The sequence below is a fragment of the Malus domestica genome, chromosome 05 (genome assembly GCF_042453785.1).
Source record: "Malus domestica chromosome 05, GDT2T_hap1".
Taxonomy (NCBI): domain Eukaryota; kingdom Viridiplantae; phylum Streptophyta; class Magnoliopsida; order Rosales; family Rosaceae; genus Malus; species Malus domestica.
Window position 1 is genome coordinate 39,871,283 of NC_091665.1, and position 26,934 is coordinate 39,898,216.

General features: G+C 40.0%; 2 protein-coding genes across 2 annotated transcripts; one reads left to right on the top strand and one right to left on the bottom strand.

Annotated features, from left to right (window-relative positions):
* Nucleotides 1–451: 451 nt before the first annotated feature.
* On the top strand, nucleotides 452–2,792 carry LOC103409106 (protein kinase PINOID-like). The gene is made up of 2 exons (XM_008347925.4): nucleotides 452–1,509; nucleotides 1,745–2,792. Exons 1-2 carry the CDS (start codon nucleotides 932–934, stop codon nucleotides 2,547–2,549), a joined length of 1,383 nt encoding a protein of 460 aa, XP_008346147.1. The 5' UTR covers nucleotides 452–931; the 3' UTR covers nucleotides 2,550–2,792.
* A 6,090-nt stretch (nucleotides 2,793–8,882) lies between these two features.
* Nucleotides 8,883–13,024, bottom strand: LOC103435598 (putative F-box/LRR-repeat protein 23). Its single transcript, XM_008373983.3, has 3 exons — nucleotides 12,539–13,024; nucleotides 11,337–12,161; nucleotides 8,883–9,777 (listed from the first exon to the last, which is right to left on the bottom strand). Exons 1-3 carry the CDS (start codon nucleotides 12,877–12,879, stop codon nucleotides 9,186–9,188), a joined length of 1,758 nt encoding a protein of 585 aa, XP_008372205.3. The 5' UTR covers nucleotides 12,880–13,024; the 3' UTR covers nucleotides 8,883–9,185.
* Between the last annotated feature and the right edge of the window lie 13,910 nt (nucleotides 13,025–26,934).

Genomic DNA, 26,934 nt, shown 5'->3' on the forward strand with positions numbered 1-26,934 from the left:
CAGATCAACGATAAGAATAATTGACCGTAACAGTCCCCAACAGGGGCACTTTCGACATTTTCCTCAACGCCTTCCCGGCAGTGAAACCGCACTCGCGGTAAGTTTCCAGCGCCACGCGCAGAACAGAAAAGACCACCATTCCCACACGTGCCCAACCGCATATTATTCTAACAGGATCCTTTCTAGATTCTTTTCATGAGAATTATAGAGATCAATGAATCGTATCTATTTATCGTGTATTATGCGATTAGTTTTTATATGTACTATTTATATGTAATTTTAAATTAAAATATTTAGAATAACTTCTAATCGTACGATGTACGATGAACGGAAAAAATTGACAATTCCCGATCCTCACTCCATAATATAACCACACCCCAAAAAGTTACCGCTTTACCGCGTTCTTACATTACTTCCCAGCATAAATACCCAACTACCTTCCAACTCCTCTCAGAACTCAAAACGCAGTGCGTTGAGCATTCCAGCTCCTCAAACCAAAACCTCTCTCTCTCTCTCCCTCCCTCCTTTGTTTCTCTCTCTAGGTTTCATACTTTTTGAGATAAACCCTACTTCTGAGATCTACCTGAAAAAGCCTGCTGCTGCGTTTAAACCTCCCATTCAAGGCACTTGCTTTCTGCAATCGTACGGAGCTCCATTAATGGCGTCACTGCTCCACTTGAACCTTCAAGCCACAAGCTTTGACCCAACCACAAACACAAACCCTGCTCCAAGTTCTTTGTTTTAAAATTTAAAATCGCCTTTCCGCACGTCACAAATTCCCCAGGAATCTTCTGTTTTCTTCTTCGTATCCGATTCGCCGAAAACTGTTCCTTCGATTCCTCCACAAAATTTATATAAAAAGCCCTCCGCTTATTGATTCTTTCTCGAGGAAATTCGGATTGGGTGTCCATAAAGACGTTTAATTTCTAAGATGTTAGAGCGTGATTCGGACGGTGAAGCAGTAAACTCGAGTCACAGTTCAATGAGCAGCGAAAGCTGCAGCAGCTTCAGCCGCCTCTCGTTCGACGCCGCCGCCGCCACCACCACCGCCTCCGACCTTGCGGCCGAGACACTAAGCCTCAAGCCTCACCGCTCCTCCGACTTCGCCTACTCTGCCATTCGCTCCAAAAAAACAGCCCTCACTTTCCGCGACTTCCATCGCCACCGACGCATCGGCGCCGGCGACATCGGCACCGTCTACCTCTGCACACTGAGAAGCAGGGACTCTTCAAGTCCGGCCGATCAGGATACAGAGTCTTCGTCTTCCTCGTGCCTTTACGCCATGAAAGTCGTCGACAAGGAGGCTCTGGCGATGAAGAAAAAGGTGCAGAGAGCCGAGATGGAGAGAAAGATCCTCAAAATGCTTGACCACCCGTTCTTGCCTACTCTCTACGCCGAGTTCGAAGCCTCGCATTTCTCCTGCATCGTCATGGAGTACTGCTCCGGCGGCGATCTCCACTCCCTCCGCCACATTCAGCCTCACAAACGCTTCTCCCTCAACTCCGCAAGGTACATTTTTGAATATTCCTCCATTAATTTAAAAAAAAATAAAAAATGACCGGCATTTTCTTTTGTAATTTTGTTTTCTTGTGAATACATTACTCAGATTAGAACATGAGATGTTCTTATCTTGTCTGCTTTATCTCAGTGCAACGTCGTCTTCAATCATATATTCTGGTCCTAATTTTGTTTAACTCGGACGATTCGACTCGGTCTAAATTCGGTTTTTTGTCCGTATATGCAGGTTCTACGCTGCGGAGGTCCTAGTGGCGTTGGAATACCTCCACATGCTGGGAATCATCTACAGGGACCTAAAACCCGAGAACGTGCTGGTCAGATCGGACGGTCACATCATGCTCTCCGACTTTGACCTCTCACTATGCTCGGACGCAATCCCTGCCGTTGAATCACCCGACTCGTATTCCGACTCCGCGTCCTTATCGACCCCATCGTACACCCGCCCGCAGAAGAGGGCAACTCTCACCCCCTTCTCCTGCCTCTCCAACCGGCTGTTCCGGTCGCGCAAGGTCCAGACCCTCTCCCAGAACCGGCTCTTCGTGGCCGAACCGGTGGCCGCCCGGTCGCAGTCCTTCGTTGGTACCCACGAGTACGTGACCCCCGAAGTCGCATCCGGTCGGTCCCACGGCAACGCCGTCGACTGGTGGGCATTCGGCATCTTCCTCTACGAGTTGGTCTACGGCCGGACGCCTTTCGCGGCTCCATCGAACGAGACCACCCTGCGTAACATTGTGAAAAAACCTCTAACATTCCCAACCTCCACGCCCTCCAGCGCGCTGGAGGGCCACGCGCGGGACCTCATTTCCGGGTTTCTCAACAAGGACCCGGACCGGCGACTCGGGTCGAAGCGCGGAGCCGCTGACGTCAAGAAGCATCCCTTCTTCAAGGGCATCAACTTGGCGTTGGTACGGTCGCTCACGCCGCCGATGATCCCGGGTTCGATGAGAAGGCAAAACACGACGCCGTGTTACCAGGCCGAGAGCGAGGATAGTCGAAATACGAGACAATCGACGGTGTTCGATTACTTCTGAGAAGCAACGGCGGGATGTGCGCCACGCGTTGAGACAACCCTGCCAGATTTTGTGACAGGCGGGTGACAGTTGTGTATATTCGAGCGGTCTTTTTTTTTTTCTTTTTTAATATTTAGATTTCTTATATTTAGGTAACCATCTGAGAACATGAGAAAGAGAAAAAAATCTGTATTGCCATGTTGGTATGTACACGTGTTTTCTCTATTTGACTATTTTATCGTTAAAATGAGACATATTAGATCAGACCGTCTTATCACGTATTTTGTTTAATTATTCTTCATATATTATATTTTGACAGTCGGATGGACAAAACAAATAAAGTAACGCACAAAGGGTTGATAGTCGGTTATGTCACGGACATTATAATGCAATATGCTTGTCGATATTTCATAGTCGGTTAGGGTTGCGTACGTCATAATGCAGCCTGACCAAAGATAAATTACGAAGTGTAAAACAAGCTACTTTATCCGAAAGAACATTTGACCATTTACATGCAATTAGGGATGCTTGGAACTTGGTCTGCGTAACGTGAGAAAGTCATACGTTGAAGAAAATTCGTTACTTTTGAATTCCACAATTTCCCATTCGTAGGAAGTTCCAATTTCCCACTTTTTCCTTTTGGGCTGTTAATTTAAAAACTTTTTTTTTTTTTTCATCGACAACTTGAGTCACTGGTTCGACAGGTCCGAGGCCGGTTCATTTGTTTATAGGAAAGAAGAAAAACTTCAAACCCTACCGAATAACTCATCATCAAGCTTCCTAAACCTACTACAAAGAGAGCATCCCGGACCTACTTTCGTTGCAACTTAAATAACATATCACATTTTAATTATTTTCATCTAATACTATACGTTTAAAACCAACCACAACGCGCTCATTCACCGGAAACTCCAAGTTGCAACTGGAAATATATTGGACGTAAGCGTTTTTTTATACGTTACGGAAAGTTCTTAGTTGATACATTGAACAAATGAGATAGTATGGGATTACTGTATGGAGATAAATCTCGATTACTACAAGGAGAGCGCTAGCATCTTGGACCTACTCTCGTTTCAAGTAACATATCATTTCTTATTTTAATAATTGCGATTTAATGCTATACGTTTAAATCAACCATACAACGCCCGCATTCATCTAAAATTCTACGTTGCAACTAGAGATAGATTGGCCAATAAATATTTTTCTATATGTTACGATTAGAGTTAAAGTTCTACAACAATGAAGATATACTCTCGCTTACAAGTAATACTAGAAGACATGGAAATTTGAACATAGAACCTCATGTGTTCATATATTTCAATTCCATCTGTGTCACCACGAGGAAAAATAAAGCAACAAAACTTTACAAAAATGGTGATGCTAGAAAGATCATTTTTTTAAGATCATATTTTGTAAATCACATAATGTGGCTATTGATGATTTAAAAAAAAAGAAATCAAACATCAATTGTCACATCATGTGGTATACAAAATATGAAACTTGAATAGGAGTTTTTGTGGGCATTGTCGGGTCGGGAAAGCCCATCAACTTATTAGTCCCTTAGCCCATGAAAACACATGGGATTGTCCATGGTCACCTGCCAACCAGGCAGCCCCACCAACTATATTAAAGGCTCTGTCCCTTCTTTCCCTTCTCTGTTCAAAACCAAAACAAACAATAATTGGAAGAAAACCCAAAACAATACAAAGCCTAGGGTATATAGTATATACCCAAGATGCTTTGCCAAACCAATGAAATGCCTCCATGTGTTCCCATTTCATACTGGCCACGTGGCGGCTCCTCTCATGCAAAATTTTAGGGACAAGGATTGTCTGCCCTCTCATGCCTTCCTGTTTGTGTAGTCACGGTTAAGTCACGTCAATATTTTATATTACTATTCTTTTTTGTCTTATTATCCCTATAAAAAAAACAATATAAAATGTTGACGTGACTTAACCGTAACCATACAAAACAGGAGGGCATGGGAGGGCACCGGAAGTGGGAGTGCAGACAATCCTTGTCCAAATTTTAGGGCAGGAGCATGTTCCGCCAACTTACTATGCTTCGTACAATATAGGTTTGTTTAAGGTTTAAGTGATTCTGTATCTCTAAGTTAATCTTCTTACATTGTTTAGCAAATTTCACTTTGTTGATGTATGTTATGCATTGATGTACTCTTAATTGCAATTTTTCAACTTAATGCTAAAAACTGAAACATGTCACAAGCACAAATAAATAAGAGCTGTGCTACTGACAAGTTGTATATGCACGCGGATGAACATTATTTTGATGAAGTGTTCTGAAATCCATTCCATTAACGGGTGATAGACACACTCGTGTGTGGGCTGCCACACTGGCTGATTCGTATCTGAAAAAAAAAATTAACATGGTTTGATTGTCATAATCTCATAAAGAGAAATGACAAGAAAACTCTTGAAAGTTGGATTATCCGTGAACTTTCTGTATCTTATATTTTTAATATATATTTTATAATATTGATACGAAAATTAACATTAAAATGTGAAGTAGCAGAAAACTAAAAAAGAATTTTGCTCGAAATAGAAAGGAACATGATTAAACAAGATATTCAAAATGAGTGGTGTCAATGGTGATCGCTACCTAGGTGTGCAGTTTCACGATTATATTCATGATAGCTAGCTAGAGAGATTGATTGAGATGGTTATTGTTATAGTTGTCTTTCCAGAAAAAGTAATGTGAATTGGCAAAGTAAGCCACTTAAATAGTGCGTAGAAAGTGAATCAGATAAAATTTACATTCATGGGAAAAAGAGATTTGGGTAAACACTTTCTTTGGATGGAACAATTTTTTTCAATGGGGCGAATTGGGTAATCATCTAGGAATAAACCTTTGATTTTGTTTCAAACTTTTTATCAAATATTATCAAGGATAATATTAATTACACACTTATTTTTATTTTTTATACGTATTTGTTAATTTTTAACCATTCAATGACCAAAAATAAAAAGAAGTAGGTGAGAAGTAAAAAATAAGTGTATGAATAATACTACCTGCTATCAAAACTAATGTAAACGACTTGTTCTTTGTCTACTAATTTTATATTAAGAGCAAAATTCTCATTAAGGATGAGTAAGAACTCTATTAAAGGATGAATAAGAACAGTTTTGATTATAAATATAAAGTTTTGATCATAAATACAAAGTTCTATAAATCGACAATGACAATTTTTAATACCCTATTCATCTTTTGACAAGCCATGTATTGTCGACCGCTTGAAAGGAAAGAAAGAAAGATAAAATAGAGAGAAAATGACAATTGAGAGATGATGTTTAGGAAAACAAAATTGCCAGCTACATCAGCGTGTATTAATTGTATGGGCCAACTTTGAAGCCTTGAACATCTTCACCTAACATGCAAACTAAATTATTGTGCATATTTTGGGAAAAACATTCATGACTACAACCTCTTGAATTGAGTGTGACGGGTTTATTTCATTGCATTATTTTCTCAATTTGTGAATCATATGATCATCAAATTCTTTTCTCAAATTATTGTAGCAAAAGGTATAAAAAGAATGGTCACATAAGAACATATGTTGTCATACAATGTGGAGATGCTTTTTTGTTCACAGTTTAGGTTTAGCACTACGTTTGAAATTTCTTTAATACTATCGATATTTCTGTGGAAATATCCAAAAAATTATATAAAGATATGGAGGGAGGGTGAAGTCTAAACTTCACTATATATAGAAGGAACTCTTAAATTTCGGGCAACGACGGATTTTGTCAATATTTCTGATGTATCAGTTAAATATCGGATAAATTCTTATATTTCGTCTAAACCAGCGTTTAACATTCTCTAAAATTTTGTTTTAAATTTTCATCATCTCCATCGATATTGAAAGCAATCGATGTCAAAATCAATATTGATATACGCATCGATATTTCTACCAATACTAATATTTTAAACAATGTATATGTATAAGAAGCTTACTATTAGTCTCCTGGCAAGAAATGTGTTACTAGTGACATTGGTTAAAGTCAATGCGTTCTCATATTCAATCTGATTTGAAATACTCAGGCAATTTAGATTATTTAAAGCAATACTAGTGTAAGAAAAAAAAAAACAAGGCTATGAAACCTCATTTTTACAGTCCTATTTCTTGTTTTTTTCTTTAAAATATAATGATTAATAAGAAAATTAAAAGATAAAAATTTTACAGTCTCACATGCCAATGTAAATTCTTATTTAATTGTTTGTATGTAGATCATGGCGTATCCCCAACGTCAACGACAGGATACTGACGCGTAGCCTGGTGCTGGGCTGAAAGGAACATGGAGTGTCAAGTCCGATCTTTGCCGTACGAATCCGGGTCAAGTCGGTAGGGATCAGTGGTGAGGTTTGCGTAAGAGTAGCGTAAGATCAGAGACTCCCGAGCCCCGAGCGAGGGAGTCCCACTCGATCTTACAGCAGAAAAAGGCAATCCTCGCAACTGGTGGCTCGGCCTTCTGCTGCCCCTGCGACGGCGTCGCACGCTCGACTGGCTGGTTGTTGTTGGCCGTTTCGAGAATGGAGGGAAGACGAGAGGGTCACGTGAGGTGAGCTTGCACCGGAACTTGTGCCATGCAGAGAGCGACTAATTGCTCCTGACGAACCCTAGCTCCTCAGTCTCAGCGTAGGGTTAGGGTTCTTCAACTGTGTTCATATGTTAGTAAACTAAGAATAAAATAATCTCCCTTCTTTTTTCTCTTTTCTTTATTTCTTCGTTTATTTAAAGAGTTACGGTTAAATCAAAATAAAAAATATGAGAGAAGAAGGGAGAAGAGAAAATTCTAATAGTAAACTAAACACTATTGATTTCCTGAGCACACTATTATTTAATGGTTTGTAAAAATTCGTAGGCCTGTTCTCGCTGTGCTACGGCCTACATGCTGTGCTCTGTGCTATCAAAGTTTAATTTATACGTAATCAAAAGTGGTTCGGACTTAACTTTTTGGATTAGATTTAGTTGAACTGGTTCAAATGGATTGTTTGAGTTCTTTTACGTGGGTACAGATTCTCTCCGGATTTGTGTCTTTCGGATTTTGCTGACCAAGTTATCCTGATCGTTTGATTCAAATGCGTCAGAAAATTTTCTTTTCCTTTCTCTTTCCCTTCCTCTTCTTCTGGTGCGGATTTCTCTTCCTCACTTAAAACTACACGCATCTACATCCTAGTTTTAGTGAGTAATGCTATTCTTACCACAATTTTATACTACATTTCTTTACCATCTTAGATGGCAGATGAGTTGGACAAGATACATCATTTAATTTCAATCCTTTTATTAATTACAACACTTACATAATCTTAGGTGGAAGAAGGAGACTTCTCGTATACCGTAATCATCATTTAATTAACAATCTTTTTATTACTTAGTGATTAACATTTTGAAATTAAATGCTAATTAATTTAGATGATGTGGTTGTCCATATCAAATGCCACGTGAGGTGTTATACAATTATGGTACAAAAATATGATAAAAATAGCATTATTGAGTTTTAGTTGATTTTCAAAATGGACAATGAAGTTCTAATTTTATCAATTTGTACCAAGAAGTTTTAGAATAGTATCAATTTATTCCCTTTATTATGTAATAGTATAATCCTCCATTAAATTGATAACGTGGGAAATGTGAGACTTGCTTCCAGGGAGCTGCATAGAAGCCACAATTACATGCTTTGGACCAAGCCGTATGATTGGTTGTTGCTTTGGAACATGAAGTTGTGAACGAAGATCCCCGTCTGACCCGATCCCACTCTTGCCATGTCACCATTTTGAGAGAAGATTCATTTACCATGGACTAGATCACCATTAGATGGAAGAGACCCTTTAGCACGTGATAAGCCACCTTTTCCAAGTGGTCAGCTCTCAAATGGGATGTGCTCTAGTGGTTGCTTCTTTTGGTTAGCTCTCTAGAAGACTACCTCTCCGAAGTGCTCTATGGATGATCAACTCTCTGGAGTTATCTATGGACGAACGCCTCTTAAAGCTCTATACGGACGATCGTCTCTTCAAAGTGCTCTATGGACGACTGTCTCTCCCGAGTGCTTTCACGGACAATCGCCCCCGAGTGCTATATGGACGACTATCACTTATGATAGACAACCATTGAATAAATATTCCTTAACTATTTGATAAAGACTAGATATTTGTTACTCCTCACACAAGTTTCAATTATTGACAAGTTTGTTGTCGAAAGTCAATCATGATTTATCGTTTATATTCTTTAATATAATATTTTTAGACCTTTCCGGGACATGCTTTCATACGTGCAACCGATTACATATTCCCTTGTGCTTATTTCTCGCCTCACGCGACTGCAGTTGCAAAAAGAGATAAACAACAAACATTAAGCTTAGGTAAGTAGACATTACGCCTTTCATGGCGATAGTACACAAGTAAAGAGGACGTCGAAAAGCTAAAATCTTAACATTTGTCTGATAAATAAAATGCAGCCAGCAAACTGCAGACTGCAAACCATAAGAGACTGCTAAATTGTTTCAGCTCTTGAGAATCTAAGGAGAATAATGTTACTACAAACCGAGAAACAGAACCGTCATGAAGTATCGGACCACTACGATGGATGAAGCTTCACAACCACTCCCAATTCAGATTCCTCATGATCACCATACAAACCGATCAATCACTACTATCATAATTTCCATGCAGATCCCACCAGTGTGGTACAGGGATTTCATGACGACTCAATTGTTGATTACGCCAATCAATTGAAGGGCTAAATTCATAGCCAGCAATGGAATCATTAGGAAGCAGCGGCTTTTTAATTCGTTCAGCGCATATTCGTCCCAAATCTCCCCCGAGATCAAGATTGAAACAATGCCGCAGATCAAGTGACTCGAGATGAGGACAACCATCTAGAATCTTCTTCAAGCCCTCATTAGTTATCTGATTCCCAAACAGCTGGAGGTGGCGCAAACCAGGCATCGTTTGAGCTACAGCAATTGCATCCTCATCTCTATTCAAAGAGAATTCATCATCACTATCATCATTGAACCAGTCGTCTGGGTACTTGTGCCACTCATTGTTCACTTTCAATGATTTCAAAAGAGGGCAACAGCGCCCAATCAGTTTCAGAGATCTATGCGTAATATTTTTGCACAATGTAAAGTCAATGTCCTCCAACATCGGAAATTTTGAAACAACTTCAGACAATCCCTCATCGCAAATGCCATAGCAACACACCATTCGGAGCCTTCTGATTTTACTCGAACTGTTGAAAGAATTTAGATGAATTGTTGTTGACCCTAAAATCTACCAAGCCTACGTGGCGCGCAGGCCGAGTATATTCTAAGCTAACTACGTCCTTCGGTGATTGCGGGGCGTGCCAACTCGTCGGCCGAGCTCGGCCGAGGAGTAAATTTGATGATGTTGCGTTGAGCGCGCTGCTGACTTCTGTGTCTTGCGATTGCGGCCGAGGAAGGAACAATTCTCGGCCTCTTGGGTTCTAGAGCCTGAAGACAAGGCTGCTAATTTGCGAAGTTCAATCTCAAATTCGGCTGTCAATGTGCCGAATACAGTAACCTGGTAACACCCCACTTCGCCGAGAAGGCTGATGAGATGACCTCGACCAATGAGGATTCGGAAATCCTTCTCGACCGAGACTTGGATAGGTAACCAGTCGTCCTCGCCGTAGTGCTGTTGATGCCAACGGAAGATGCTGCGAGATCGGCTGATTCTACGGTGACAGAGCTATCTATGCCGACTTAAGATATCACCGGTTGCCTTCACAGTGCTGTTGATGCCAACGGAAGATGTGTCGGCGAAAAAAGAAAATAAAAAATCTCAAGGTGTTGAGAAAGTTTGCGCAGGGCAGTTTTGTGTGTGTTGGAGGTCCTCTTGAATGATGCACAGCCTCCTCTATTTATAGCACTAGATACCTTTGAAGTCGAGTCAAAACCCTACTCGAACTAGGTCTTCTTCTCCGGATCAAACACCCACTCGACCAGTCCTATGTTTACTAGGATTGTGAGCCTAGTCCTCTATTGAGCCGGATTCACTTCCGGGTTATTACCCTTGCCGAGACTACTTATCGCGTTAGGACTCGACTAGTAAATGTAATATGACCTAGCCGACCTAGGTTTAGGAGCCCACGTACTAAATGATCCAAGGCTCCCCTGTCGCCAGGCCTCCCGGGCCGAGAGTGGTTCTATACTCGGCCCAACATGTTAATTTGAGCCCAAACACTCTTACTTGAGGATATAATTTGCATCATATCCATCCCGTTTAAGAATATGTCAAGATAATTTAAATTAAAAGATAATCATGATAAAAACCATAATATTATCTTTTAACAAAAATATTTTCACTTTTCCATCCGACGGCTGAGAACTATGTTTACTCTACGGTCTCGATTACACGGGCCGATGATGTAAATTTGGGTCCAAACAATTGTGTTAGCCGTTACATTAAGGAAAAAAATACACCAAAAGAAGCTGAACATCACTATAATTATTCATTGAACGAAGATGCATAATTTGGAAGTTGATAAAAGTTATCAATTTTTATAAGTTCAGAAGACGTCTGGTGGATCATACCATTTCAGCACAGATTTATACCTCTGAACTCAGGAAAGGGGAAGTGGAATAAATCATAGAACATCTAATTGTATGAAAAAAATTCGGTTTCTTATCAAAACGAAAAGAATATATGATTCATATTGCTCTAAAAAATGTCATATAACCTAAGAAACCACAGTTGCAGACGATAACATCTTCCAAACAGAATCCCAAATCAAAATTAAAAAATAAGACAAACAAATAAATAAATTACCTATTTGTGATATACTGAAGGAGCTCAAATTCGCCAAATGACTCAATATTGATATCGACCAAATTGCCAGCACTAAGATTTACGGCATGGCGGCACATCCTATCAAGGCTATATGGCAGGTTAGGATCACCATTATTGCGCATGTCAACAGTGTGCCACATCCGAGGGTCCTTACAGATTCTGCGCCACTTCATGCACACCTTCTGAGCATTCTCTAGGATGTCGACAGTTCCCAAACGTGACAGTATTGAAAATGTAATGTCGTCTGGGAGTTCGGTCCACCTATGACAGAAACCATCATATCTAGCAGCAAATTCATAGCCCTTGGTGGAATCATTGGGAAGCCACAACTTTTTAATTCGTTCAACGCATCTTAACTCCAAATCTCCCCCCAAACTGAGATTGAAACAATGGCGCAGATCAAGTGACTTGAGATGAGGACAGCAATCAAGAATCTTCCTCAAGCCATTATCTGTCATTTTATTCCCAAAAAGTTGGAGGTGGATTAAACCAGGCATCGTTCGTGCTATAGCAAGTGCATCTGAATCATCCGGTTTGTTGTAAGGAGCAGGTGGCCGAGGTTCCCCATCGCTGTCATAATCATCATCAGAGTCATCATCCCAGATTCTGAACCACTCTTTGTTCCATTTGAATGATGTCAAACGAGGGCAGGAGCGCCCAACTACTTGGACAGATTTACACGAGAGTTGACATAATGAGATGTCAAGATCGTGTAACAGGGAAAGTCTCTTAGCCATTTTACTCAATCCCTCATCGGTTATTTCATCGCAATGTGCTATCCGAAGTCGTCTGATTCCACTTGATCTATTTAAAGGTTATCGATGAAAATGTTAGCCGCTACATAAATATAGAAATGCATTGGCTTTTTAGCCAAAAAGGTACCGGAGATTGACATAACTCCTTATTCTGATCTTTGAGGTTTGAAACCGATAGAAATGGTCCTGAGTTAATTAAATTGAGGATATTTTTGTCATTCTGATCTTATTAAGAGAGATACATTACGTAAGAACCAAAATGATTGACGGTGATCAAACTCATGGACCATTTCTATCAAAACGTCTACATGAATTTCTAAAATAATACCGACAAAATTACAACAATTTAAAAAGGGGCAGGGCAAATGAAGATACGATTCATACATGTTACTCTAAAAAGTAATATTTTCAGTTAAATCAGTTTACCTAAGAGCGATATATCGGAGGAGGTCATCCGTGCCGAAGTACTCGATATTGATATCGACCAAACCGCCGCGGCTCCTATCAACGGCGTGGCGGCACATCTTCTCCACGTCGTAAGGAAGTTCATCGTCGAAATCCCCATCATTGCGCATGTCGATAGTGCGCCACATCAGCGGGTCCTTGAACACTGTGCGCCATTTCATGCACACCTTCTGAGCGGACTCCAGGATCTCGATCGCTCCCAGCCGCGAGAGTATGGACGACGTGATTTCGTCAGGGAGTTCGGTCCAGTTTCGGAAGTTTCCCTTCTGTGACCGGGGGGTTCCCGATGAGGAAGAGGCCATTGACGGCGGCGATTAGGGTTTGCAATTTTGGTTTGGGGATTCTCTGGGAAGAAGAGGTTCGAATTTTCAATAGAGCGGCTTCCCGGAGAAATGGAGTGAGAGCGGAATGTGTGCGGTTAAATCGTGGGAGTGTAAACAAATATTTGGGCGGGACCGTTAATTTTCCGGTTATTGTTTGGGTTTCTTATCCGGGCTTTTTGTTTGGGCTAGACCTGAGTTTATTGAGTTTGAATCGGGTTCAATCCGACCCGTTAAGTTAACGGGTCATCCGAACTCGACCCGTTTCACTCGTTAACACACGTTAACAATTATTATTACTATTTTTTTGCATAAAGTTTATTTTTTGTTATTAAAACTTTACTAAAATTATTAAAATAACCTCAACTAACGGGTGTTAACGGGTCCTAAAGGGTTGACCCAAAGTGACCCGTTATTTAACGGGTTCACCCGTTAGCGACCCGACCCGTTGATAGGAGCATATTTATGCGACTTAGTTAGCTTGTTTCTTGGGATTTATGTTGTTAGTTCGTAGTTATTTTAGTATTTTAAGCTATTTTCGTGTGTTTGTAGGTCCAAAGGGATTAATGTGGCAAAAAAGTGCATTTGGAGCATTTTTGGGCATGAAATGGATAGCATATGCTTGGAGCAAAAGGAATTGACGAAATTTGAAGTTTGTGCATCATCATCTCCTTATAAATAACCATTTTAGCACACTCATTTCACCCAACACATCTATCCACTACACCCATTACATCCACTCATTACCAAACATCCACCCACTACACCCATTGCATCCACTCATTACCACAACACTCACCCACTACATCCATTACATCCACTCATTACAACTCTATACTCTTCTCCCTAACCTATAAATACATCCACCATTCACCATAATTTGGGGGCCATCATCCAAAGACACTACATTTCACATCTCACAACTTCATTCACAAAAACAATTTCCTTGCCGTGACCTCCATCCATTCATCTAGCCATACTACATCTCACAAATCCATACACTTTCATCTCTTAGCCGTGCAAATCCATTCCATCCATATATCCATACACATCCTAGACACTTGTGCTACAACAAGGTGGTGAAAACAAAGGTCCTTGACGTTTCAAGCTTGGAACTTTGGAGCATTTTAGGTGTACTCCGTTCTTACTTTCAATGTCTACTTTGTTATTTTCTAATTTTGTTGTAATTATGAGTGGCTAAACCCCTATTTAGTTAGGGGGAAGTTTGAAGCCATGAACATGCTTGAGATTTGAATTGATTTCTTCCAATTGTGATTTGATAAGTTGTGATTGCAATTCAATTATCTATTTTATTCATAACTGATTCTTGTATGTTTATTAAGGATGCATACTTAGTTTTCATGCATGAATTAGATGCTAGAATATAAATGAGTTTCACCTAATCGTTACAAGTTTATATTCATGAGTAGTGAAGGTTGTCTATCACAATCACGTTAATTGAATTCTTGGCAATTATATCATGCATTCATAGTTATAATTGCTTCGTCAATACTTATGATTTTCATTGAACGTAATGATCTCTGATTGTATCTCTATTATGCATTCATATATGGGACTTTTTGGGTTGTCGCATGCATTCATCCAATTCAATAAGTAAAGGAAAATCTGAGGGTTAATTTGTGCATCACGGTTAATCTGGAGTGTTGAGTATCATAGTTTATTGAAAAACAATTGGAAATCGATTCATGTACAAGTGTGTCATATGTGAAGAACGGACCTCTAACTAATCCATCCATCATTTTATTTCTCAAAATCATTTTATAGTCTGCCTAGTTTTATAACTTGCTTTTTTATTTCAAATTCATCCAAATCAAAACCCTCATTTTACTTTCTTGTTCCAAAGTGTTTAAAATCTGTTTTGTTTGTGTTTTAGAGTATTTTGATTTAAGTCAAAACACTAAATTCGTCCAAAGTTGTGTTAGAGTCAAATCTGCCCAGTTTGTGTTTTTAGGCAGTTTTGAGTGTTTTTAAGTTGTTTTGAGTCTTTAGAATCTGTTTTGAGTCCCTTGAGTCTATTCAAACGTTTTTAACTTTGTTTTTATGTTTTTGAGTAAGTTTAGAGGTTTTAGCAAGCCCTCCTAATCCTCGGTTTAGAACGATCACTACTTGCATTTATACCACAATTTGACAACAAGAGGGTTTAATTTGAGTGCTTAACTTTCATCGCATCAAATTTTGGCGCCGTTGCCAGGGATTAGCAACTTTGCTAATCCCCCGTTGTTTCTTTTTCATGTTTTTTGTTTTAGTTACTGACTTCGTTTCTATTTGTGTCTTTTATTTTTACTTATGATATTTGATTTAGTTTTTTTTCCTTGATTTCAAGTACTAGAGAGGAAAGACATGGATTTTGCTACCATTCAAGCTCAATTGGCAAAACTTACTTCTCAAGTGTCACAATATGCCGAAAGGACCACAATGCAAAGTGTCCCTACAGATGGTGTGTCCTATGGGCAAGGATATCCAACTCATCAATGTTCTAAATTCGCTGCAAATGAAGATGCTTGGGGTTATCAAGGCCATAGCTAATCAGGGGACAACATGTTTTCCAACGCTTACGATTCGGATTGGAGAGATTATTCAGATTACATGTGAGGAGAACCTCAACAATTCCAACAAGATGGGTATTGACAGTAAGAAGATGAGTTCTATTCAAGACCTATGCAACCACCACAACAATCTGCCCAATTCAATTCAGGTACGTCTTTGGATAATGATATGTTTAATAAGTTACTCACCTTTTTGAACCAGGAAGTAGAAAATGGAAACAAAAAGATGCAAAATCAAGCCAAGAAGACGGGAGAAGTGGAGAAGCAAATTGGGCAGATTATGGAGTTCATGGCACAAATTCAAGAGTAAAGTGAACTCTCCAACTCAACTATTGAAAATTTGAAGGAAGATTTTGAAATCCATGATGCTATCACTTTGGGAAGTGCTATGGAGGTTGGAGGTGAACCCAAGACATCCAAACCAAGCCAAAACATAGATGAACAGCTGCTGCTCGAAGAAGAGGAGAATAACAAGGCCACGACAAGGGAAGAACCACCCTTGCCGCAACCCCATATGCCCTCTATGCCGTCCACTACAACCAAGGTAAGCCTAAATTCCATCAAAGAAGAAGGTGAGAAAGGCATCTTTGGAACATTTCCAAAGAATCAAGAGCAAGAAGTGGATGGGGAATGTCTACAATTCATCAAAGAAGATACCCTTGAGATGAAAACTCCCAAAGAAGTTGGATTTTATGACACGGGAAAAGTCATAACTCTCAGAACACCAAATCTGGCCAAGTCCCATATCCCTGCAACCTTCAAAGATGTGGTGTTCGTAATTGAGTTTGTGTTAGAGCAAGCAAGTAAGCCATTTTCTCCAACTTCGATTTTATTATATACTAACTTGCTAATTTTGATGATTCAGGCACCTACGCTAGAATTTAAACCATTGCCGGATCACGTCAAGTATCACCGTCCATTCAAGGATCAATTCCATGCTATGGGCCCTATCCAAGTTTAGAAGGAAGTTTTGTCCGGCTGGAAGACTTTAAAGCAAGCGCTTCTTGGGAGGCAACCCGTGTATTCAAATAAGAAAGTTTTTTGAATTGCTCCACAATCAGTTTAGCGTTTCTAAAAACCTTCCCTTTTTATGTTATTTTGCCATGATTGTCATTTTTATCTGTTGCTTGTTTAATTATTTTTGGTGTGGGTTTATTTTTGAAACACTGACAGTTATGCAAGGTATTTTTACATTCATAAAAAAAGAAAGGAACATTAAGCAAATAAATACAAGAGGGAGCCTTCACAAAGGTTGCTTAGGAGAAGTCTCAGTAGTCGGCAGAGCCTCAGCAGTCGGCTGAGCCCCAGAAGGAGAAGGCATCGGAGGTTGATCTTTTGGAGCTTCATTATGCGGTACAGCCCCAGAAGACAAAGGCAAATGCTGTTGGAACAAACCCACAAACCTTTGATGATCAAGTAAAATCTGACCATCAGATTCCTGCATCTGGTTAATCTTCCTCTTCATGTTTGTAGCATAATTATGTACGAGCCTGTGCAACTATTTATTCTCATGCTTAAGCCCTCTAATCTTCTGCTTAAGACTCATCACTTCAGCCGTCAATGATTCAACTTGACGGGTTCGGGCAAATATGCGTTGGGCCATATTAGACACGGAACCTGCGCACTGCACACTGAGAGCTAGAGAATCCTTAACAACCAACTCATCAGACCGTTTAGCAAATAGTCTGTTATCTTTGGGAGTGACAAGGTTCCTGGCCACCACCGCAGCTGTCATATCATTCTTCATCACTGAATCCTCAACGGTAAGGGGACCAGTAGGGGATATGAAGGATGGGCGCCATATGTTGTCTAGAGAAGGCGGGACTGCCTCTTCACCAAGGTTCAAGTCAAAACGATGGTCGGAGGGGCCAGACATTTTCAGAGATGTTAAAGAAAGAAGAGGTCAGAAAAGTCAAGATCGTAGAAGTGCAAGAAGGGAGTTTTTACAGGCAGAAATTCAAATGTGCTTTGAACGTCTTGCATACCTCTATAAAAATCAGCACTCGATGGGATTTCAGAGATCGAAGAGGCGAGCTCAGAAATCGAAAAGGCCAACTCAAAAATCAAAGAGGCGCTAGCTTTCTCAAAAGTTGGGCTTGCTCAGAAACCACGACCAATCTTCTTTTCCAGATTTGTCCGCACTTGTCACATGCAACCTCTGCACTCGATGGGATTCCAGAGATCGAAGAGGCAAGCTTAGAAATCAGAGAGGCATCTGCTTTTCCAGACGTGTCAGCATCTGTCACATGTAGAGTCAACTTTGCGAAAATCATGGGTAGTTTGTCGAAGCGTTGATTCCAGATATCGGAGAGGCATCTGCTTTTCCAGACGTGTTAGCATCTGTCACATGCAGAGTCAGCTTTGCGGAAATCACGGGCAGTTTGTCGAAGAGCTTTTCCAGACGTGTCAGCATCTGTCACATGCATAGTCAGCTTTGCAGAAATCACGGGCAGTTTGTCGAAGCGTCGATTCCAGATATCGAAGAGGCACTTGTTTTTCCAAACGTGTCAGCGCCTGTCACATGCACACTCAGCCTTGCGAAAATTACGGGCAATCTGTCGAAGATCTCTTATGAAGTAGAAAACACGTGAAGTTTACTATTAAATCATCCAACGGTTGCTAACAAGAGTGAAAGAATAATATCGGTTATTAATTCCTATAAATGTCATCTCTCACCCTCCATTGCAAGGCAGACATACATAACCCTTCTTCTTCTCCGAGAATGCCTTTCCAACAAACCCTCTCGAGTCACTCAGTGTTCCTTATTCCTTGGGGTACCTCTGCAAACAACTCATCCAAAGAAAAAGTATTTCATATCATGAAGGTTGAAAGCAAGAGTATCTCATATCATGCTTTCTCCATGTCCTTCTCTTTGTTGTTGTTTTGGGACAAGGAGAAAGAGAGCAATTAGCCAGCACTTGGTATCAATCTTCCGATCTGGAACCGACTGCCTAGAACCACTTCCTGATTGCTTACCTAGCCTTGCTCTCGAGTACTCATCTTCATATACTTCCTCTTCGTCTACCGCATCTGCCTGGGGAACAGATAAGGGAAGTGAAAATGATACCTCGAAGCATGTGGAGACAATTTACCAATTCATCCTCAGCTAGGGACAATGAGAAAGAAAGTAAGAGGTGGGCACTTGGAAAGATTGAAGAAAGAAACAGACCAACACCTCTACCTCGTGCCTGCCTACCGTGCAGAAGAAATAAGCAGAGAAGAATGCAGACTGCACAATCAAATCAACCCGGCATAAGGAGTCTGATTTGAAACCAAGGAACTCTCATATTCCTCGCTCAGAATTCCAAACTAGTTCGAGATCAAAGCTGTGGAAAGATAACATCATCTATCTCCAAAACCAGATTTGCGTTCTTAAACTCTACTCTGTCTAATTTTTACTTTGCCATACTTGTCATGTTTATTCGTTGTTTGTTTATTTGCTTGTTTTTGTGTGAGTATATGCTTGAAACATTGAGGACAATGTTTGATTTAAGTGTGGGGGGTAACCATTGTTTTGCATGAAATTCGTAAGAGTTTATCACCCATTACTTCTAGTGTTGTTCCTTGCTGTTTTAAGTGTTTTTAAGCTGTTTTGGAGTGTTTCAGTGTGTTTTGACATAAAAATCTGAAAATCTCATAAAAATTTGAAAAATTGTTTTGAAAAACCCAAAAAGAGTTGTTTTTGTATGTTTATTTGTGTCTTAGGGTACCTTCCAATACAATGATGAGGATTTGATTTTTAATTACATGACTGTTAAAGAGAGTTATAAACATGGATGAAAATTTTATTTACTCTTTGGTGTATACTTGGTTGTGGTTATAATTTATGAATTCACATGCAATCATAAAAGAAAAATCAATTTTTGTAACATGCTTGAAGGAAGGAACTCAAATGAACGTTACAACCTTGTGAGACTTGAGCCTAAACGTTTATTTAGAGAGTTAATAATCTGCGCACTATTGTTTTCTAAAGTCGTTGCATGATCTCAATATTCTTTTCTTGGTTACTACTTAGAAGGCGTTTCATCATTTAGTTCCAAATGCTAGAACTCATGCCTATTTCATTCAAAGCATGCTATTGATTTGCATAACACATATTCAAGATGAAGTTGTGTAGTGACCACCACAGCCAAATTGCCGGGCCTTATTTCATTATGTGTTTAAGTTTAACCCCGTTGAGCCTTTTGTAGCCTATGTTCTTTGTTAACCCATACTATCCTCACCTAGCCTAGATTAGGACCATCCATACCCTTGTTCTTGAAGCCTAGTAAAACATAATTTAGAAGGAATTCCTTTTGTTGAACTTTTACAGAAAAACAAGTGTGAGGGAAGTGATTCTTGTGTGTGTGTGTGTGTGTGCCAAAGTCCTTAATAAGGCACAGGTAGAAAACAAAAAGAAAAAAAGAAACATTCATGGAAAATAGAATGAAAAGAAGAAAAGTTGTGAAAAGAGTGAAAAAGGAGCTCTAAAGTGTTGTTTGTTGAAGAAAGGGTCCAAAACATTGAATTCGGCCCTAAGTGTTGCTTGAATCTTCCCTTTGTGTTTAAAAGTTAATTTCTGCATTATTAAGTGAATTCCAAGTGTCTATTTCATTACTTTGCTTGCTATTGCTTTAAGAACGTTTGTTATCCTTATCCTTTCTTTGTTAGCCATTACCCTTAAACCTCGTTACAACCCTTAACTTTATCTTGAGTGTTATGCGTTTCAATATGTGGAGTTTGGAATTGGTTTGAGCATATGGTGTCACTGGTTCTTGCATCTAAGTAGTAGCATTCCATTTATGAGATCATATCTAAACATGCTGAATAACTCCAGAAAATTGCCCTATTTGTTATACATATATGTGAGTGTTTGTTTTCATGTTTACATCAATCTTCTCACATATAACTAGTGTAGGGTGTGTAGTCAGAAAATGTGTGTGAAAATAGAGAGTATCTTGTAAGGAATTGAGTAAATTCTCTAAGGCATGTTACTACATTCAAAACATCGTTTTAATTGGTTAATTGTGAACTAGTAAGTGGTGACTATAAGTATGTGCTCAAGTGTAAGGATGACCAAAATCTGTGGGAATGATGATTTTTAACATGTCATGTTTCATTAAAAATCCCTGAGGTAATTGTTGGAATGTCTAGGTTGTGTTTTGTTTTGTTTGTTTTGTTTTGCTCGAGGACTAGCAAAAGCTAAGTGTGGGGGAATTTGATAGGAGCATATTTATACGACTTAGTTAGCTTGTTTCTTGGGATTTATGTTGTTAGTTCGTAGTTATTTTAGTATTTTAAGCTATTTTCGTGTGTTTGTAGGTCCAAAGGGGTTAATGTGGCAAAAAAGTGCATTTTGGAGCATTTTTGGGCATGGAATGGATAACATATGCTTGGAGCAAAAAGAATTGACGAAATTTGAAGTTTGTGCATCATCCTCTCCCTATAAATAACCATTTTAGCACACTCATTTCACCCAACACATCCATTCACTACACCCATTACATCAACTCATTACCAAACATCCACCCACTACACCCATTACATCCACTCATTACCACAACACTCACCCACTACACCCATTACATCCACTCATTACAACTCTATACACTCCTCTCCCTAGCCTATAAATACATCCATCCTTCACCATAATTTGGGGGCCATCATCCAAAGACACTACATTTCACATCTCACAACTTCATTCACAAACACAATTTCCTTGCCGTGACCTCCATCCATTCATCTAGCCATACTACATCTCACCAATCCATACACTTTCATCTCTTAGCCGTGCAAATCCATTCCATCCATATAGCCATACACATCCTAGACACTTGTGCTACAACAAGGTGGTGAAAACAAAGGTCCTTGACGTTTCAAGCTTGGAACTTTGGAGCATTTTAGGTGTACTCCATTCTTGCTTTCAATGTCTACTTTGTTATTTTCTAATTTTGTTGCAATTATGAGTGGCTAAACCCCTATTTAGTTAGGGGGAAGTTTGAAGCCATGAACATGCTTGAGATTTGAATTGATTTCTTCCAATTGTGATTTGATAAGTTGTGATTGCAATTCAATTATCTATTTTATTCATAACTGATTCTTGTATGTTTATTAAGGATGCATGCTTAGTTTTCATGCATGAATTAGATGCTAGAATATAAATGAGTTTCACCTAATCGTTACAAGTTTCTATTCATGAGTAGTGAAGGTTGTCTATCACAATCACGTTAATTGAATTCTTGGCAATTGTATCATGCATTCATAGTTATAATTGCCTCGTCAACACTTATGATTTTCATTGAACGTAATGATCTTTGATTGTATCTCTATTATGCATTCATATAGGGGACTTTTTAAGAATGATTTGGGTTGTCGCATGCATTCATCCAATTCAATGAGTCTGATTTGAGTTGTCGCATGCATTCATCCAATTCAATGAGTCAAGGAAAATCTGAGGGTTAATTTGTGCATCACGGTTAATCTGGGGTGTTGAGTATCATAGTTTATTGAAAAGCAATTGGAAATCGATACATGTACAAGTGTGTCATGTGTGAAGAACGGACCTCTAACTAATCCATCCATCATTTTATTTCTCAAAATCATTTTATAATCTGCCTAGTTTTATAACTTGCTTGTTTATTTCAAATTCATCCAAATTAAAACCCGCATTTTACTTTCTTGTTCCAAAGTGTTTAAAATCTGTTTTGTTTGTGTTTTAGAGTGTTTTGATTTAAGTCAAAACACTAAATTCGTCCAAAGTTGTGTTAGAGTCAAATCTGCCCAGTTTATGTTTTTAGGCAGTTTTGAGTGTTTTTAAGTTGTTTTGAGTCTTTAGAATCTGTTTTGAGTCCCTTGAGTCTATTCAAACGTTTTTAACTTTGTTTTTATGTTTTTGAGTAGGTTTAGAGGTTTTAGTAAGCCCTCCTAATCCCCGGTTTAGAACGATCCCTACTTGCATTTATACTACAATTTGACAACAAGAGGGTTTAATTTGAGTGCTTAACTTTCATCGCATCACCCGTTAAGCATCCATCCAAATTCAAATATTAACTGGTCGGGCCGGGTCGGGTTAACGGGTTGAGTCCAAAATGCTAGGCCTAGTTTGGGCTATGGACTTCGGTGGGTCATAACAACTTAAGAAGTAAAAAGAAGAAATACATATTTAAGTTTTACCCTTCGATCCTTAATCGAATTGAAATCTTTTGTTATTTTGTCTTCATCAACATCTTCAGAAAGCTCTGTTTCTTTGTAGACAACCATTCAATCTGCTAAAAATCAATCAATTTCAGACTAAGAGTCAAAGAAGAGATGTCTATGTATGAGTGTTTATTTGGCAAGAGGCGTAGCCTACTAATGTTTAGACTTAAAAAATGTCTAGTCTAGCTTGTAATTCTGTATGGATTGACAAGTAGCTTTCATGAGTCATGAGTGAATACATTGAGTGGTTAAAGGCTACAAGTTTACTAAGAGACGTGTATGACAGTAATGACATTGAAGTTTTTAATTTTGTTGATGCACAAAACCGGAGGCCCTGGAACAACGTAAATCCGACCGTGAATTTGCAAGAAATGTAAATAACATAAGATGTATCGTGGTTCACCCCAATGTTTGGGCTATGTCCACACTGATATTGTATTTCTCTAAGATGTTGAAGAGGATATAGAGCGCTTCTCTGTGAGGATGAGAGCTCTGAGAGGGTGAGGGTATGGCCTAAGAATTGGCCTCCCCTAATGAGGAGAGTGATGAGTCATTTTATAGAATAAGGGCTCCTCAATTATTACATATTTACCCATTCCTTTATTGCATAATTACATTTAAGTCCTTAGAGTATTTATACGAGATCTAAATACGGAGGCCCTAAGTATGGTACAAACAGTAGTCCCCCAAGTCTACAGTCAAGAGAGTCTTTTGGCTGAAGACTTGAAATTCAGTCCATGTGTGGGCCGAAGTAACTAGATGTCGTCTAGAACTGATATTCGATATGAGGCGGTGCCCAATATGAAATGATGCTCAACCAGAAGTAGCACATGTTACGAGGCTGCTCTGCTGGTGGCTTATGTTGCCTTGGTTGGCTCAGCTTGTGGCGTTGAAGGTGAGGTAGTCCCTTTTATAGAATAAGGGCTTGCTCCTCAATACATAAATTATGGGTTAGGGTTGATGCCCGCAGCGATGCGGTTGCTCAGTAGGCGACGATGCTCTCTAATGATGGTGAGGGAGTCCCTTTTATAGAATAAGGGATTGCTCCTCAATACATAAGTGATGAGTTAGGAGTGATGCTCACGGCGAGGTGGTTGCTCAGTTAGCGGCGATGCTCTCTAATGAAGGTGAGGGAGTCCTTTTTATAAAATAAGGGCTCGCTCCTTAATACATGAATAATGGATTATGAGTGATGCTTGCGGCGAGGCGATTGCTCAGTTGGCAGCAATGCTCTCTAATGAAGGTGAGGGGGTCATTTTTATAAAATAAGGGCTCGATCCTCAATACATGAATAATGGGTGCTTTCTAATGAAAGTGAGGAAGTCCATTTTATAGAATAAGGGCTCGCTCATCAATACATAAATAATGGGCTAAGTCTCCCAAATATTTTTCATGAGGCCCAATATATGGTACATAGTGTAGTCCCCCAAGTCTTCAGTCAATAGAGTCTGTTGGCTGGAGACTTCAAATTGAATCCATGTATGGGCCTAAATGGCGGTTGGTTGGAGGCGGTATTTGTATACCCTGTACTGAAGCTTTGTAGGTGAAGCTTTGCAAGTGAAGCTTTTGAAGTTGGAGCTTTGTAAATGAAGCTTTGAAGCTGGAGCTTTGTAAATGAAGCTTTCGAAGCTAGAGCTCTGTAAATGAAGCTTTTGAAGCTGATTGACATGGGTGATGCTCATGAATGTTTATATGAGTGATGCTCATGAATGTTGACATGAGTGGTGCTCATGAATGTTGACATAAGTGATGCTCATGAATGTTGACATGAATGATGTTCATGAATGTTTATGTATGATTGACATGAGTGATGCTCATGAATGTTTATGTATGATTGACATAAGTAATGCTCATGTATAATTTTGGAGTACTGGACGTACTTTTGATCACTCGGTTGGTGATAATAGTGGCAGGCTGCCGAATAATTTTGGAGTACTGGGCGTAATTTTGATCACCTAGTGGGTGATAATAGCGACAGGTTGCCGAATAATTTTAGAGTACTGGATGTACTTTTGATCACCTAGTGGGTGATAATAGCGGCAAGTCGTCGAATAATTTTTGGAGTACTGGGCGTACTTCTGATCACCTGGTTGGTGGTAATAGCGGCAGGCTGCCGAATAATTTTGGAGTATTGGGCGTACTTTTGATCATCTGGTTGGTGGTAATAGCGGCAGGCTGCCGAATAATTTTTTGTTGTATTGGACGTACTTTTGATCACCTGGTTGGTGATAATAGAGGGCCTGGCTCTTTTGGGCATATGGGCATTCGCCCTTCACATAACATTCCAGCCCCTTATTTTGGGCTTGCCGTTTTATTATTATTTTTATTACCCTTTGATGGGGTTATACAGATGTCTTTGAAAGATAAGAAAAGTAAATTACATCATTCAAAAAAGCTGCTGTAGGAGGTGGGTTTGGCAAATGGTTGGATAATGGGATAGCATGTGCAGCTGGTAGTTGCCGGGGGGGGGGGGGTAGCCATAGAGATCCCAAAGACATTGAAATTCTCTATAGAATAATGGGTGGTGTCCACCATAGCATCAAACATGCGCATGTGACCACTGTTTCCTCATGAGTGTTTTTTTCTTTTCTTGTTATTTGTTTTCTGCTTTTATTTCTCATGTGCTCCCGATGAGAGCCTTCCTTTTTCTTTTTCTTTGTCAGAAAATGATTTCACATGGCTACCACCCTACAAAGAAGATGCAGGGGATGGGTCACTGAGCTTTCTGAATTATTGCTTGTCCTACCTCACATGGTGAAACTGAGTGGAGCTTTGGTTCGAGGAGAGCCCGGGGCTTGCGTGTCGGGGAGGGTCTCGGGGAGTTTTGGTTGCTAGCTTAGGCGATAGTCTTTAACCAGAACCAAGCAGTTGGCATTGCGAATTTGGGGTCGTCTTCACCCTCATTTTCCACGCCCCCATTTTGCCTGTATCTACTCTCTACACCCACGAAGCTTCAGAGCGACAACATGGAAAGAATGCCCGGCTGGTTCATGATCCAAAGGTTTGACAGGAAGGCAGTTTGAAGAAGCATATAACGGTTGAGAGTTGTTCACACACGACTACATGTATCAACCGATGTGAGTCGCTCTCTGGCGCGAGCAGACTAACCAAAGCAGTCATATGGGGCAATGTAACATTTTTACAGCATCACTGGCTAAAATGAGCATGTAGAGCTGAACAAACAGATAAAGAGATAAGCTTTAATTTACCTGCAAGTTTCTGCAACTCTTGGATCCGACTCACCTAGAGTCTCCTTTTGGATCTTCAAACCCGACCCGTAACATAAAATAGACTGCTCAAGCTGTCCCAGCATCGAAAACATGTAACCCAGCTGCATGTACCCCGAGAACTTTACCAGCGTATGATCTGACCCATTTTCCAGATCTGGCTTTGAGGCCTTTGTAGCGAGATAGCTTTTCCATGACTTTGTCACCGGTGGACAACGACTTGGAGCAATCAGCCTTTGTTCTTTTCAATTTGCGAGATAGTCATTGTCCAGTGATTAAAACAGTGTCATCTTTTGCACAAATCGGGGCGGGTTCGGATCTATCCGGATTGGGGCGGAGTCGGGCGGGGAAGGAGACTAAAATGGACGGCAACGTCACCGACGCCCCAGAGGACGTCGGAGCTGATGACCTGGGTTTTGAGTGGATGGAAGGAGAGGCAGTTCTGGTACCATTTCCAGAGCTTCAGCATCCTTTGAGCTCTAGGCATGGCGGCCGACGCTTTGCTGAGGTCAGGATTGATGGTCGGCGAGATCCGCACACCTCCCTCCACGTCATCATCGCCAAACAGGAAACTCGGTCTCTTGCCTGAACCTTGGGTCCTAACTTGGGCGTGCGACGGGATCCGCTGCGTTTTGGTTCGAAGCCCTCGGTCTCTTGTTCTGCGTTTTGTGATTTTTGCAATGGCAGGGGAGTAGGAAGATTATGAGAATAGAGAGGGCAGAATGGAAAAAACCACCGCAAGCTTCAACGTGAGAATTATTTTTTTGCTAAAAGATTCTCTGAATTTCTGCCACACAGTAGAGAGAGCTGATGAGTGTTTGAGATTTGGATCTTTTCTGTTTCTGGGTTTTTGCAGATTCACGGTGGATGTGAAAAAATGAAAGAGAACCGACATAGTTTTTTGTGTCGATTCCCACAGATGACGCCAAATGTTGATGCACAAAATCGGAGGTCTTGGAACAACGTAAATCCGACCGTGAATCTGCAAGAAATGTAAATAACACAAGATGTATCGTGGTTCACCCCAATGTTTGGGCTACGTCCACATTGATATTGTATTTCTCTGA

Coding starts and splice junctions, on each gene's coding strand:
- LOC103409106 (XM_008347925.4), top strand. CDS start 932: ATGTTAGAGCGTGATTCGGACGGTGAAGCAGTAAACTCGAGTCACAGT. Junction 1,510..1,744: donor TTCTCCCTCAACTCCGCAAG/GTACATTTTTGA, acceptor CCGTATATGCAG/GTTCTACGCTGCGGAGGTCC.
- LOC103435598 (XM_008373983.3), bottom strand. CDS start 12,879: ATGGCCTCTTCCTCATCGGGAACCCCCCGGTCACAGAAGGGAAACTTC. Junction 12,162..12,538: donor CTCCGATATATCGCTCTTAG/GTAAACTGATTT, acceptor ACCTTTAAATAG/ATCAAGTGGAATCAGACGAC. Junction 9,778..11,336: donor CTTCAGTATATCACAAATAG/GTAATTTATTTA, acceptor TTCTTTCAACAG/TTCGAGTAAAATCAGAAGGC.